The 15259-nt window shown below is 50.7% G+C and overlaps 1 protein-coding gene across 1 annotated transcript in view; it reads right to left on the bottom strand.

The window, feature by feature from the left end:
* KCP (kielin cysteine rich BMP regulator) overlaps window positions 1-14154 on the bottom strand; it is a 41261-nt gene extending 27107 nt beyond the window's left edge. Inside the window, exons 1-3 of the mRNA XM_060020857.1 lie at window positions 14023-14154; window positions 11493-11630; window positions 2429-2502 (exon numbers count right to left, since the gene is read on the bottom strand). Coding sequence (XP_059876840.1) covers window positions 2429-2502; window positions 11493-11521 — 103 coding nt within the window. The 5' untranslated portion in view covers window positions 11522-11630; window positions 14023-14154. The remainder of the gene's footprint in view (window positions 1-2428; window positions 2503-11492; window positions 11631-14022) is intronic.
* Window positions 14155-15259: the final 1105 nt, after the last annotated feature.

The raw sequence follows: 15259 nt of genomic DNA on the forward strand, positions 1-15259 counted from the left end.
GCACCTGAGTATCGCTGGAGAACATCCCAGCCCTTGGGTGACCGGATTTGCTTCAAATTCATGGCCACAAGCCTCAACAGACACACAAGACTGCCAGAAATTCTATTACAATTCCCTGGTAAATCCAATCTCCCTCTCCTGAGAGGAGCATTTCACACCCTCTCCTTCCTTCCTAAACGTTTCAGTGGCCCTGCCCTTACCCGCTGTATGATTTTGGCAGGTTACTAAACTTTGCTAAGCCTCAGGTTCCTCCCCTGTGAAGTGGGGATAATAATAGTACCTCCATCCTGATTGTTATGAGGATTGTCGAGACAAAGGCTTACATGCAAGTTTTGGAATATGATTCCAGGGAGCAGAAATGAGGGGTGGGGAAAGCAAGACGGGGAAGGATGAAAAGCCAATACAAGACTGCCTTATGGAGTAGCTGGTCGCTGCTGTGGGCATGTGTGTGTCCAATTCCACAGGACCATCTGTACAAAAGCAGCTCAGCCAGAAAGTGGAAGCACTTATCCATTGACATCAGTGCCCCGCTGGTCTAGGGTAACACCGGAGGGCATTAGCTGCTCCCAGTTAGGTGTGAATGAGTGCTCAAGTGGGCTACGAGGGTGCAACAGGGAAATTCCAAAGCCCAACAGGAGAGATTTATAGCCAGGGCCTGAGGCAAGACGCCACGGGGATGCACCTGTGCAGAGCCGCTTGCAGACTGTGGAGAACTGGAATAAGGTGCAGCTGAGAGAATTTGCATACGTGGTGTCTGACGAATGAGACAATGAGTATAAAAATCTTTTTACAGTGTCTGGCACATTTTAAACACCCAAAATATATTATTATTTTTATTGACATCATCGTCATCTCCCGCTGAGGCCCAACCTGAAAAGGCAATATTCACATTCTTTATCTGCAACAGAAGGTACAGAAGCGTCTGGAAAACTCGCTCTGTGAAATAAAATCCCAGAGCCCAGAGGAAAGGGTGTTATTTGGAGAGCAGCTGAGTTTCCACCGTGAGCCTCTTTGCTGCCAGGTATTGAGCCAGATACAGGAATACAGGGATGAATGAATCAGGAATAGCGATGGCCAGAATGCCCGGCCCAGACCAAGGGAAGGGGAATGTGGATGCTGGCAGAAGGAGGGGCATGAGCACACGACCGACCGCAGGTGCACTCAAACGTCAGGCTTGGAATAAAGGGCTCACATTTCTCTGCTGGGCTAGTGGAACCAGATGCCACCATCCTCACCAAAATCCAGTACTTTCTTTAGAACAGGAACATTCTGGCTAGGGAAAGAAGGAATATCTCAGGCCCAGGCTTGAGTCCTTATTTGACAGGATGTCCCCATGAATGGAGTGGTGTTTGGGACCCAGCCGGGTGTGTGGGCACAGTAGCGTGCGTGGCTCCGTAGGGCAGCACAAGGACTCCAGGGTTTAGAGTCAGTGAGTCCGGAGTTCAAATCCTGCTCCACCACTGACTGTCTGTGCTGGTTGATCTCCCTTTCTACCTCTTCCATTCATTCTCCCTCTCTACCCCCTACAGACGGCATCGCTCTGGCTTTCGTGCCCTCTGGCTTCCTGTTGGGTCAGCCAATGAGAGGTGCAGGCGGGGCCTGAAGGGCAGGGGAGGAGAGCGGTTGGGGTATTTCTTCTTGGCCTCCTTCTGCTCAGCACAGCTCCCATGGTACCACTAGTCCTTCCCCTTATCCGCTCAGTCCAGGGAGTGGCAATGGCTCCCTACTATTGTTAGTTCCCTGGTGATTCTCTCTCTTTTTTTTTTTTAAACTGGCTGCAGCTGTGGGTTGGCTGCTGCTCTTTGGGTTTTTTTTTGGCTGCGTTGGGTCTTTGTTGCTGCGCACAGGCTTTTCTCTAGCTGCGGTGAGCGGGGGCTACTCTTCGTTGCAGTGCGCGGGCTTCTCATTGCGGTGGCTTCTCTTGTGGAGCATGGGCTCTAGGCGCGTGGGCTTCAGTAGTTGTGGCACGCAGGCTCAGTAGGTGTGGCTCGCGGGCTCTAGAGCACAGGCTCAGTAGTTGTGGCACATGGGCTTAGTTGCTCCGCGGCATGTGGGATCTTCCCGGACCAGGGCTCGAACCTGTGTCCCCTGCACTGGGGGACCACCACCAGGGAAGCCCCCTGGTGATTCTCTAATACCGTGTCTACAGATCGGTAAATGGTCCCTCCTTTAAGTTCTCTTTAGCTAAACCCTTTTGAGGGGAATTCTCTTTTCTCCTGGGCCCTTAGCTGATATGCTAACCTTACCACATATTCTACTAAGTTACTCTACCTCCCTAAGCCAAAATCTTTCATCTGGAAAAGGAAGTAATAACCGCTACGGTAGGCTGGGAGAGTCTATTAAGGCAACAAGCATGTGATGTGTGCTTGACGCATGTGCAGCACCTGGTACACAGACGATCCCAACATAGTTACTTTCTGTTCCTTACCTCCTTCAGGTTGTACTGTCAATAGCAGCAGCTTGGTTTTCCCTCTGCCTTTGGTGGCTGGAAGCAAAAGTTTGCTGTAAAGAGGGAGGGAGAGAAGGGGTTAGTAAATGATTAAATTTTGTACTTAAATTTTGACCTTTCAAGTCACACCAGTTGTAACAAATGAAATAAGCTACCACAAAGGAATAAAGGCAAAGCCCATCATTACACCTGCTCCAGCCCTTCCTTGCCCATCACTCGCATCCAGTGTAACCAATGGTAACAAGGTCTGTCCTTCCACACCCTTCACGTGGCCCACACAACTGCGTGCAAGCGTGTGTGCACCACGTGATGTCGTTTGGACGTGGTATTTGGGAACAGGCTGTGCAGCATCCCAACCCCCATCCCCATCTGCCCCTGCAAGTCACCAACTTGCCCCCAAGTCACCTCCCTCAGTGGCTCCTGTCTCCAGCTCCCTACTCCCCTAGGACCCTCTCTCCCTGCTCACAACATCATGTCCACCCCAGGAGAAGGTTACCCCGGCTGACCTGACCAGCTGAGCAACTGCAGCAGGGGGACAGAGGGCGGGGATGTGCTGTTTATCACAGATCAGATATTCTTTTTTTTTTTTTTTTTTTTGTGGTACGCGGGCCTCTCACTGTTGTGGCCCCTCCCGTTGTGGAGCACAGGCTCCGGACGTGCAGGCTCAGCGGCCATGGCTCACGGGCCCAGCCGCTCCGCAGCATGTGGGATCCGCCTGGACCGGGGCATGAACCTGCGTCCCCTGCATTGGCAGGCGGACTCTCAACCACTGTGCCACCAGGGAAGCCCCGATCTGAGATTCTAATTCCACAGCTGTACCCCACAGCTGGCCACCTCTCCCCACAATTCAGAATAACTAGGCCGCCAGCCCCCTTCCAGGAAGGACTTCCTTTGCCCCTTAAAAGGCCTTCAGGGGTCCACCTCACTGTGTTCCAGGGACTGTGCCAAGCTGCAGCATGCCTACTCAAGTACCAGTGTCAGCTCACACACTAGACCAACACCACTCACAGGTTAATATCACAGTCGGAACGCAGTACTTCCTTGTCAGATGGAACCTGCTGGGATCTTAGGAGGGTTTGTGCATTTTTCTGTTTTCGTTTTTGGCAAAGAAAGACCAGGGCAATCAGAGTGCATATCTGAACCTCGCAGCAGAGCCAGGACCTGGAGGGGGGTATTGGCAGAACGTTTCCAGGCGCCACACAGGGACCTCCAAGCCACGAGGCTCTCCAGCCTGGAGGGAAGCTTGCCAATCAACCTTGGGCCCACTGGAGAACCTGGGGTTTCCCCAGTCTCTTTTCTGACTATCTTTTTTCTCAAAGACCGCTCCCTGGGGATCCCATTAGGGCTTGGAGAAGCTAAGAGGGTGGGGCAAAGAGGGGAGGAGATATGTGTGGCTTCCTGCCTGCAATTTCCTCTTCTTCCCACCCATTTCGCTTCTTCCCATCCCTCATGGTCCTGCTCTCAAGATCCCACAAAGCCTCTTCCAGTGGTTCTGAGCAGCACAGTCCAACAGAACTGTCTGCGATGATGGAAATGTCTATATCTGCACTGTCCAATACGATGGCCCCATGAGGCTACTGAGCCCCTGTAATATGGCTAGTGCACTTGAGGATCTGAATTTTTATTTTTTTTTATTTTTTGGCCGTGCCACATGGCTTGCAGGATCTTAGTTCCCCGACCAGGGATTGAACCCGCGCCCTCAGCAGTGAAAGCGTGGAGTCCTAACCACTGGACTGCCAGGGAACTCCCCTGAATTTTTACTTTTTATTTAATTCTAATTCACTTTAATAGAAATAGCCCTATGTAGCTAGTAGCTACTGTATAGAACAGCGCATATTCAGACTGTAAGGCAACTTTGTGCAAATTAGTGAAAAGTGCAGCTTCTCAAGACAGAATACTCCCTTCCATTGGCTGGGAAAGTTTTGTAATAGAGCCACATTGGCTATGATGTGAATGAGGCCCCCTAGAGACAGAAGAGACAGTCTTGCAGGAGTTTGGGCCAAGACTTGCCATGGGGCCTCTGGTCAAGGACCTGATCTCACTCAGCACCATAGCCCCACTCCACAGTTGTGAGACAAGCAAGATCTTAGACAGGGGCTGAGGGAGGGGAAGTGGCAGCTGTTCCTTCCAGGTAGTATGAAGAGAGGGGGTCAGATGGCAAGGGAGTAGAGGCCAGTGGGTCAAAACCACAGCTGGGGCCATAATGAGGCACCAGATGTCCTGGCACAGAGTAGTGACCTCAAATTCCTATATGTTTGGCTTTTTTTTTTGGTAACAGCTTTATTGAGATATAATTCACACACCATAAATTCACCTGTTTAAAGAGTATAACTTAATAGTTTAGTATATTCATAGAGTTGTGCAATCATCACTGCAATCAATTTTAAAACATTTTATCATCCCCAAATAAACCCCATACCCTGCAGCCTTCACCCCCTCTTTCCCACCACCATCCGTACCCCAGCCCTAGGCGACCACCCATCCACATTTCATATAAGTAATCCTTTGTGTCTGGCTTTTCACTTGGCGTAATGTTTTCAAGGTTTATCCATGTTTTACCATGTATCCATGCTTCATTCCTTGTTGCCAAGTAATGTGTATGTACCATACTTTATCCATTCATCAGCTGATAGAATTTGGGTTGTTTCCACTTGTTGGCTATTATGAATAATGCTGCTGTGAAGATTCATGGGCAAGTGTTTGTGAGGACATACGCTGTAATTTCTCTCGGGTATATTACTGGAAGTGGACTTGCTGCATCATAGGGTAGTTCTACATTTAACCTTTTAAAGAACTGTCAAATTGTTTTCCAAAGTGGCTGTACCACTTCACATTCCCACCAGCAACATATGAGGGTTCTAATTTCTCTGCTTCCTTGATAACACTTATTATTATCTGATTTTTTTGATTACAGCCATCCTAGTGGTATTTCATTGTGGTTTGATTTGCATTTCCCTAATGACTCATGATGTTGAAAATCTTTACACAAGCTAATTAGTCATTTATGTGTCTTCTCTGGAGAAATGTCTATTCAAGTCCTTTGCCCATTTAAAAAATTGAGTTATTTGTCTTTTTATTATTTTGTTGTAAGTGTTCTTTATATATTCTAGATTCAAGTCACTTATCAGGTATATGACTAGTCAATATTTTTTCCCATACTGTGGGTTATTTTAATTTTTTATGGTTTTTTTTTTTTTTTGCAGCACAAAAGTTTTTAGTTTTGATAAAGTCCAATCTGTTTTTTTTCGTTGTTGTTGTTGCTTGTACTTTCGGCAACATATTTAAGGAATCATTGCCTAGTCTATGTTTAGAAAAATTTAACCCTGTGTTTTCTTATAAGAGTTTTACAGTGTTAGCTCTTACATATAAGATCTTTGATCCATTTTGAGTTACCTTTTGTATACGGAATGAGGTATGGATCTGTTGTTAGGTGCACTTATGTTTACAATTGTCACCTTTCTGATGCATTGCACTTTTATCATTATAAAATGTCCCTCTTTATCTTGAGTTACTTTTTTTGTTTTAAAACCTATTTTGTCTGATGACAGCATAGCCCTCCAGTTTTCTTATGGTTGCTGTTTGCATGATAAAACTTTTTTCTATTCTTTTAGTTTAAATCTTTCTGTATCTGTAAATCTAAAGTATGTCTGTGGGACTTCCCTGGTGGTCCAGTGGTTAAGCATTCGTCTTGCAACGCAGGGGATGCCAGTTTGATCCCTGGTCAGGGAACTGAGATCCCACGTACCGCGGGGCAACTAAGCCCGCACTGCAAAACTAGAGAGAAGCCCACGCACCGCAACTAAGACGTGATGCAGCCACCGAATAAAAATACATAAATAAATATTTTTTTAAAAAATCTAAAGTATGTCTCTTATAGACAGTATCTTGTTGGATCTTGTTTTAATCCATTCACGTTACTAATATAGTTGTATTTGCATTTGCCATTTTACTTGCTTTCTAAATATATCATTTCCTTTTTGTTCCTCTATTTTGCCTAGACTGCTTTATTTTGCATTAAGTGAATATTTTCTAGTATAACATTTTTATTATTCCTTTAATGAGTTTTTTTTTTAACTGTATTTTTTTTTCTATTTTCTTAATGGCTACTCTAGGGCTTACCTCTGGACAGTTTATTATACTGTCTTCCTGTCCCATCCGGGTAAGTTGTCCCCAGGAAGGTCCTGGGCAGAGCGTGTGGGCAGGAAAGTTGCCTGAAGAAGGATGGCCTTGGACATGGGGCACAGGAGGGAGGACCGAGGCACTGAGATGGCCACAGGGTGGCAGCCCCAGTGATAGAGAGGCTGCAGCTTTTTCTTTTCTTTTTTTTTTTTTTGCGGTACACGGGCCTCTCACTGTTGTGGCCCCTCCCGTTGCGGAGCACGGGCTCCGGACCCGCAGGCTCAGCGGCCATGGCTCACGGGCCCAGCCGCTCCGCGGCATGTGGGATCTTCCCGGACCGGGGCACGAACCCATGTCCCCTGCATCGGCAGGCGGACTCCCAACCACTGCGCCACCAGGGAAGCCCCGAGGCTGCAGCTTTGATGGAGCTTTGTGGGGCTGCACAGTCCTCAGGGTCACCTCAGATTTTATGAGTCAGGACAGATGTCCAGATCCAGGAAAACGCGTGTTCTAAGGTCTGGGCGTGGCTTATTGGTGGTCCTGTGGTCAGGCTCCCCTGGTAATTGCCCCTGCTGCTTCCTCCTGCACCTGGAATACCTCTCGGTGTAGACCCCGGAGCTGGTCCACAATTCCCCTCAGCCCCCAGGGACCAACAAGTTGTCGGGGCAGGTCTCAGTGGGAATGGTGGCTACCCTCCTTTTCCCCATCAGCTACCACCTGCCTTACCTCCCAGGGTACTCTGAGAGCACGCAGGGGTCCGAGGCCAGGCTCTGCTCCTCCCACCAGGAGGCTCGCTCTGGGGATCCTGGCTGCTGCTCTGCAGACGCGCACACGGTACGAATCAGGGTGACAGGTCCCTTGGTTTCCACCCTGCTGTGCCTCCCCCCACCCCTGCAGCACCAACGCCTGACTGAGCCCTGTGAACCCAGCCTATGTCCCTGAGTGGCCCAGCTGGAGAAGGCGGGGCCTGGGGAGCAGGGTGGGGCAGGACAGGAGGCAGCCCGGGAGTAGGTTTCCAGTGTGAGGGAGGAGGAGCAAAGCCTTTCATCCTACAGGACCTGCAGGCTCCCCAGTACCTGATGGCCCACCTTGCCCTGTCCTGCCCAGCCCATGGCCTCTGCTTCTCTTGCTCAGGGTCCTGTGTAGGGCCCCAAAGTGGGTATTCTGGAAATAGTCCTTAAAGGCCTGCAAGGGTGGGGATCCTGGGAAAAAGGATCCACCTCCTTCTTAGTACCAATAGGAACAGGCCCATTCCCATTCCTTCTGTCACTCATCCATTTTCAAATTTATCATTCATTCATTCATTCATCTAGGAACTCCCACCCTGGAATAGCTGGGACGCCTGGCTGTCCCTGGGTAGAAGCCTGAGGTAACCATGGGCCCAGGGTATGCTCCCAATTTCCCCATGAGAGTCCTCCCTTCCCAGTGGCTCTGCTTTCTCTCCTCTTGCCCCCTGTCCCCACCACCCTCTGCTTTTTTCTGCCCTACTTCATGCCTCAAAGCGGCTGAGCTGGACCTGCATGACACAGGCTCCCTTGATCTCTGGATTCTGGGTGGATTTGGCTAAGGGGAGGCACTGGCAAGAAATAGGAGGGTGGGAGAGTGGAAGCCATAGAGCCCCCAATCTTGCACAGCCACAGGTCCTGGAGGACAGCCACTCTGTGGGTGGTGACAGTTCCCTGCTGATGCTAGGCCTTGGGTGCCTGGAAGTTTCACAGTGGCTTTCGTAATCCTGTTCACATCTCTGCAAATGTTCTAAACTTGCCTCCGTTTAGCTCCACCTGTGTCCTGCCACAACCTTGTCTCACACGCCTCTTACCTAGAGCCACCCACACTGAGGGTAGCTCCTTTTTCTGTGTCCCTGGGGCAGTCAGGGAGCCTGATAGAAGTCATCAAACCCCAGAGACAATACTCAACCTCCTGCGAGTGGGAGGAGGTCAGCAGAGGTATAGCAGGACGACCAGGGGAAGAGCCCAGAAGATCCAGGCTGGAGGGAGGGAGAAACGGAGAGGGTAGGGGCCAGGTGCCACCCCTGTCTCTCTGTGATGAACCCGCTCTTTTGCTTTTCTTTTTTAAATTATTTAGAATTTTTATTTAAAACTTACTTAGAGATCTTTAAGGCATATTTATATTATATCGGTCTTTTGCTTGCATTAAAAGGAAACTACAAGCTAAATACATTTGTTAAGTCATTCCTAAAATGTCTTGACATTTAGAATTTGGATCTTCTGAATGGCTTTTAAAATTTTTATTAATTTATTTATTTAATTTATTTTTTTTAAACATCTTCATTGGAGTATAATTGCTTACAATGGTGTGTTAGTTTCTGCTTTATAACAGAGTGAATCAGCTATACATATATCCCCATATCTCCTCCCTTTTGCATCTCCCTCCCACACTCCCTGTCCCACCCCTCTAGGTGGTCACAAAGCAGGAGCTGATCTCCCTTTGCTATGCGGCTGCTTCCCACTAGCTATTTTACATTTGGTAATGTATACATGTCCACGTGACTATCTCACTTTGTCCCAGTTTACCCTTCCCCCTCCCCATGTCCTCAAGTCCATTCTCTACATCTGCGTCTTTATTCCTGTCCTTACCCTAGGTTCTTCAGAACTTTTTTTTTTAGATTCCATACATATGTGTTAGCATACGGTATTTGTTTTTCTCTTTCTGACTTACTTCACTTTGTGTGACAGTCTCTACTCTAGGTCCATCCACCTCACTACAAATAACTCAATTTCGTTTCTTTTTATGGCTGAGTAATATTCCATTGTATATATGTGCCACATCTTCTTTATCCATTCATCTGTCGACGGACACTGAGGTTGCTTCCGTGTCCTGGCTATTGTAAATAGTGCTGTAATGAACATTGTGGTACATGACTCTTTTTGAATTATGGTTTTCTCAGGGTATATGCCCAGGAGTGGCATTGCTGGGCTGTATGGTAGTTCTATTTTTAGTTTTTTAAGGAACCTCCATACTGTTCTCCATAGTGGCTGTATCAATTTACATTCCCACCAACAGTGCAAGAGGATTCCCTTTTCTCCACACCCTCTCCAGCATTTATTGTTTAAAATTTTTATTTATTTTTAATTCACATACAATGAAATTCACTCTTTTTAGGGTACAGCTGTGAATTTTGGCAAATGCAGAGAGTTGTGTGACTATCACCACAATCAAATCAAGATGCAGAACACTTGCCATCATTTCATGCTGCCGCTTTGTGGTCAGCCCCTCCCCGCAGTCCCACATCCACCCACCCAGCTCTGTTCTCTGACCCTATGCTTTCTCCTGGGCCTGTTCCTGAGGGGGAGACAGCTGGGGAGCGGGCAGCCTCTCTCAGGGGCCACGATCATTCCCTGACTCGTACACGGGCCACATTTTCTATACAGACAACATCCCGGGGCCTGAGCATGAGGAATAAGGCCCCTAGCAGCCAGCTCCCTCTCCTCTCCCAGTGGAGAGCATGTCAGGTGGGAAGCTGGAGGTGGGGGGATAGCCCCAGGGAGCTCTGGGCTGGAGAGTGTGGGATCTGCATGCTTCCCTGGCTCTACCTGCCCCAGGGACTCAGTGAGGACAGCTGGCCATAGTGAGGCTGCCACCCAGAACCACCAGAACACAGGATGTGCTCTGGTGGTGGTGGGGGCTACTGCTATGTTTAAATTAAAATCACTTCTTCTACTGTGTGCCAGGCACTGGGCTAGACCTCACCCCACCCCCGCCACTGCTGAGCAGCAGTTCTTCACTGCTGACAGTACAGTGTTAACCCCTTGTGTAAACAAGGATACTGAGACTCAGAGAGGCCGAATGCCTTACACAAGGTCACACAGCTGGGACATGAACCCAGGTCTGTCTGACTCTAAAGTGATCAAATATCACTCATGGTCAGGTTCAAATCCCAGTGCCTTATTTTACTAATTGCTGTGTGCCTTTGGGTAAATTGCCCAACCTTTCTGAACTTCAGTGTTTTCATCTATAAAATGAAGATAACACATATCCCTACCTTGTACAGTTGATGGGAGAATCAAATGTGACTCTGGTGTTTGGTGGAGAGTAGGTTACATGATAAATTCTGTCATGGGTTGAATTGTGTCCCCCCCTCCCCCAGATTCATGTGTTAAAGTACTAACCCCAGTACCTCTGAATGTGACCTTATTTAGAAATAGGGTCTTTGCAGATGTAATTAGTTAAGATGAGGTCATTAGGTGGGCCCTAATCCAGTATGACTGATGTCCTTATGAAAAAAGGGAATTTGGACACAGTGACGTGCACACGAGGACAGCAATGTGTGAAGATGAAGACAGAGATCAGGGTGATGCTTCTTCAAGCCAAGGAGCACCAGAGATAATGCTAAGAGTACAAAGAAGTAAGATGATAACTCACTCAAGTTTGCAAGGTTAGGAAGTAACTCAGCTCGCTTCTTTGTAAGCGGGGATAAGTACGAATGATGCCCACGTCACGGTGGCTGCTTGTGACAGTTAAATGCAATAATGTATGAAAAGTGCTCAGCGGGATCCTGCATGTCTTAGGGGCTCATCAATATCACCTGGTTGTATTTGCGCCTCCAGCCAGCCCAGCCTGTGGCCTGCCCTCTCCAGAACACCACGCCCCGTTCCAACAGGGCCTTCACCAGCCTGGCGGTGCTTCTCCTGGCTCTTCTCCATAGCTTGGGATGGGCTGTCCCTCTGCAAGAGGCCCATGGCCTACTCTCTTTCCTGACCCCCATGGTCCCTGAACTGCAGGAGGACGCAGGATTGAGCACACTTGCTCTCTAGACGGCCGAGTTCCAGGTGGACCCAGGATCCCTGGGCTCACCACCCTCTTGCCCAGTCCTCTCAGGCACTCCCGTGACCTGCTACTGCAAAGCACAGCTTTTGAAGTGAGTCGGGGGGTGACGAGGAAGCCCCCATAAGTTCTTTCCTACCTGAGCAGGTGTCCCTTTCTTCTTCCCATCTCACCCCAACCTCCACCACCGGTGATGGCCCCTGGACAAGCTGTCAGGTCACGTCAGCCTCCCTGCAGCTTTGGAAGTGCTGCTCCAGGAGAAAGGGAGGAGAATAGTCTGAAAGAAATCGGGGAGACTGGTCCTCAGACTGGCACAGATCGGTGGGGACTCTTGGGTCCTGCATGCCCACCAGCACCCTTATGGCCCCAGTCGGCCTGGCACAGGGGGCCTGGGTGGGCATCAGAGCTCCAGCTGGCTCCTGACTTGAAAAACTGTGAAACACAGAGATTCCAGGACACTGGCCTGGTCAGAACTCCCACTGGACTCCCCTCTAGCAAGTCCTGACACCCTCCTTCTCTAGGAGGACCCAAGAGAGCAGAGTGGTCTTACTCTAGGAGCCCCCCGGGGTCCTTCAGCCCTCAGGGCTCTCTGCTTTCTTGACTTTCTGTGCCCAGCATCAGAGGCCACAGAAGCAGCAGAGCAGCCTGGGGGAGCCCCATCTCGGGCCCCCAGGTCTGACTCTTACAGGGTGGTAGCCCTGGCCCAGGGGTACCTGGCTGGCAAGAACCAAACACCTGTTCCCACAGCTCTGTTGGCTCCTGGCCCCCAAGAGCTCCTTCTCCTACCTCTACCACATACGTGATGTCCTCAGGCCACAACCCCCAGCCAGCCCACCCCTTAGGAGGCCAGAGAGGGGCAGCTGGGACATCCCCCTCCCATGGTGAAGTGTTGAGAGGCCATGTGGGACGAATATCATGCCCCCTGCCCCCTCCCATAACCTCACACCTCACTCCAGGCCAGAGAGTGCCTCCTCTGGACTCCCAGAGCCATCCCCAGAGTCCCCTCCCATCCAGGGTGGTTCTGTCATCTTTCCACCATCCTGAAGTCCAGATGTGAGCTGAGAAGAGCCCCCCCCCCATGCCATTGGGCTGACCCTGCCATCCTGGACACAACTGAGTCTCTCCTCGTTTCCCACCTTAGAGGCACAACAGTCCTGCCCTGGGGGGATCCCGAGCCCTGGTTCTAAGTTGCAGGGGCTTGAGATGAATTGGGCTGATAAGCCATGGGACCCCCTGCATCCCACATCAATGACGGGTGGTCCTCGTGCATCTGGATGGGATCCTCTCCCCGGTGGGGGCACCTATGGACTCTGGGCTTCAACCAAGTCTGTTTGGGACAAGAGAGGACACTGAAGTCCACAGCTGGTTCTTGCAGGACTGGGGTGGCCTCTGTCCCCACAAAGCAGGGGCTCAGTCATTCCCATTGCAGGAGCCCTGGAAGACTGTGGTTTCCAGGTTCGACTTCCTCCTCTTCCTTTTCCTCCTTGTCCAAGTGCTGCATGCTCTCAAGTGAGTCCTCCAGACAGGCAGGAAGGATGGAGGCTCTGGCCCCAGCCCCTTCCTTGATAAAGCCCAGTACTGGGGAGGGAAGTGGTTTGAGCAAAACACTGAGCTAAGTAGATTTTAGGAGTGTCTGAATCAGACCAAGGGTAGTTGCGGGGGCAGAGTGGGGAGATGACGATCTGGGCAAGAGGCATCCTGGTGTCGTGGTGGAAGATACAAGTGGGGGAAGAATCAGCAGAAGGACCAATGACGACTGCACTGAGAGGCAGGGCAGGGGCGGGGCAGCGCGAGGTGCAGGAGGATGCTAAGGCATGAGCTAGGAGCGAAATCCCAGGGCATTTATTTACAGTGGATGGTGAGAAACCCAGGCAACAGTGAAACCGCAGGATCTGAGAGTTTAAGTAAAGAAGACATGCAGAGACTGGAGTTTCTGAGGCGTACCTGAGGGTCTCAGGGACGGCTGGAGCTCTGGGTCCAAGGTCCAGAGCAGAATCCGTGGGAAAGGGGGTGGGAGCCAGATTGCAGAGGATTAGGGAGAGGAGAGGGGCTGACCACGAAGGAAAGGGGAAGTAGCATTTGTTCTCAACAGGGTTGAGGGAGCACAGAGCCAGGACCTGAGATGGACAAGGGTGGCTGTGTAGCTTCCTGGGACACAGGCCATTTGAAGAGATAGAGTGCAGATTTGGAAGGGGGTGGGGTGGGATATGAGGTCTAGAGGCGTCTGCGTGACAGTGCTGGCCAAGCGGGGGACTTCCAGCTCACACCTCAGAATGCTCTGAGGAGGCAGCATTTAGTAAGAAAGGGGAAGGAAGCCCCAGCTGTGGCGTCCTGGGCATCGGCAGCAGTGAAGCTGCCACTTTCGCGTGTCACATCATGTGCTTTACAGGCAGGAGCCGGAGTGGCCGTGTAAAACCCGAAGTCAGATCGTGTGGCGCCTCTGCTCTGACTGTGCAACAACCCACGAAGCGCCCCGCCCCCCCAGTTTTGTTACTGAAGCATTTATTGTCTAGCTCACTCCATAGAATGGGAGCTCCAGGAAGGCAGGGTGTTTAGACAAAGTAGACTTTGGTTTGCCGCTTTCTCCTGGTACGTAGGAGGTGCTCACTGAGCATTTGTTAAATTTAGGCCTCACAGTCCAACTGTGACCGTGATGTTATCATTCTCACCTTACAGGCAGAAAATGGGGCTTCCAAGAGAGTCCGAGGTTTGCTCAAAGTCACACAATTCCCGAGTGGTAGAGCCAGGGTGTGACTCAGCCCTGTTGGAGTCCAGAGCCCAGTGTCTCGCCAGCAAGTTCCTAGAAACAGAAGGACATCTGAGGACCAGGCCAGCCTGGGGAAGCCCGACAGCCCAGACTGAGGGGATGGGTCTCCTGGATGGGAGGTACCGGGGGCAAAGCCAGCTGTCATCTGCCCAGGCCTGTGTTGAGGGGGGCAGGTCCAGAGTTGGGAGGGGGTCTTGTCCAGCTGCCTGCTGGATCTCCACCTTCTCTCCCCACCAGTCACCCTGAGCTTCTTTCGGTTCCCTTTGGTGATGTGGCTGCCCCATCCCCATACACAGATGCACACGCGTGGTGGCTTCTACAGGAATCAGGCCTCTCACCACACCCTCAGTCTGATGCCCCGGCCAGGGGAAGTCGGGGCAGGGGCCGTCTCACCACTGGGAATAAGAGGCCTGGATACACGTCTCTGCTGAGGCTCCTGGGGCTGTGGAGGCCGAGTCTCCTCGTTCCCCGTGTACCCCGGCCCCACTGCGGGGAGCCGGGAGGGATCCCATGGGGGTCACCAGCGTAGTCTCACTTCCCCTCTGCTTGTACTTCACCATAAGACAGCATCCAGAAGCAAGGGGACCCTTCGATTTTGGAAGAGCCTGAGTGGTGCTCTCTGTCCTCACCCCTGCCTCCTTATGCCATGTCTATGGCCCAGAGTGGTTCTCGGTTCAGGTTCCCCTGGTCTGGGGAAGGCAGGAGCCGAGCCGAGTGGAGCCCCTGCATAGCCCCTATCCTTGGAGCACCACGCAATGTTGCGATCTCGATAACATCACCTCCCTTGTACCACAGGGAAGGAGAGTCACAGGACCTGCCTAAGGTCGCTGAGCTTGAATGCAGCAGAGTTGGATGCAAGCTCAAGGGCAGTGCCCCTTCTTCTACACACAGCCCCCGAATGGTTCTTGACAAAGATCAGAGACCCTAAGGGGGGGAGGCCTCACCTGAGGACATGGGATCGTGGGGAGGCAGAGTGCAGAATCCTAGTCTCACGCTCCCTTAAGCTGTGTGTGGTGCATCTAACAATAAAAGAAGCCTCCTCTTGACTATTGCTCCAGATATATTTTCTAGTCCAACATAGAATACTTTCTATTAAGCACAACTGACCTCCGATGAAAAAGGTTCGTATTTTGGGGGCA

This window comes from Delphinus delphis, chromosome 9 (assembly GCF_949987515.2).
Source record: "Delphinus delphis chromosome 9, mDelDel1.2, whole genome shotgun sequence".
Classification (NCBI taxonomy): Eukaryota; Metazoa; Chordata; class Mammalia; order Artiodactyla; family Delphinidae; genus Delphinus; species Delphinus delphis.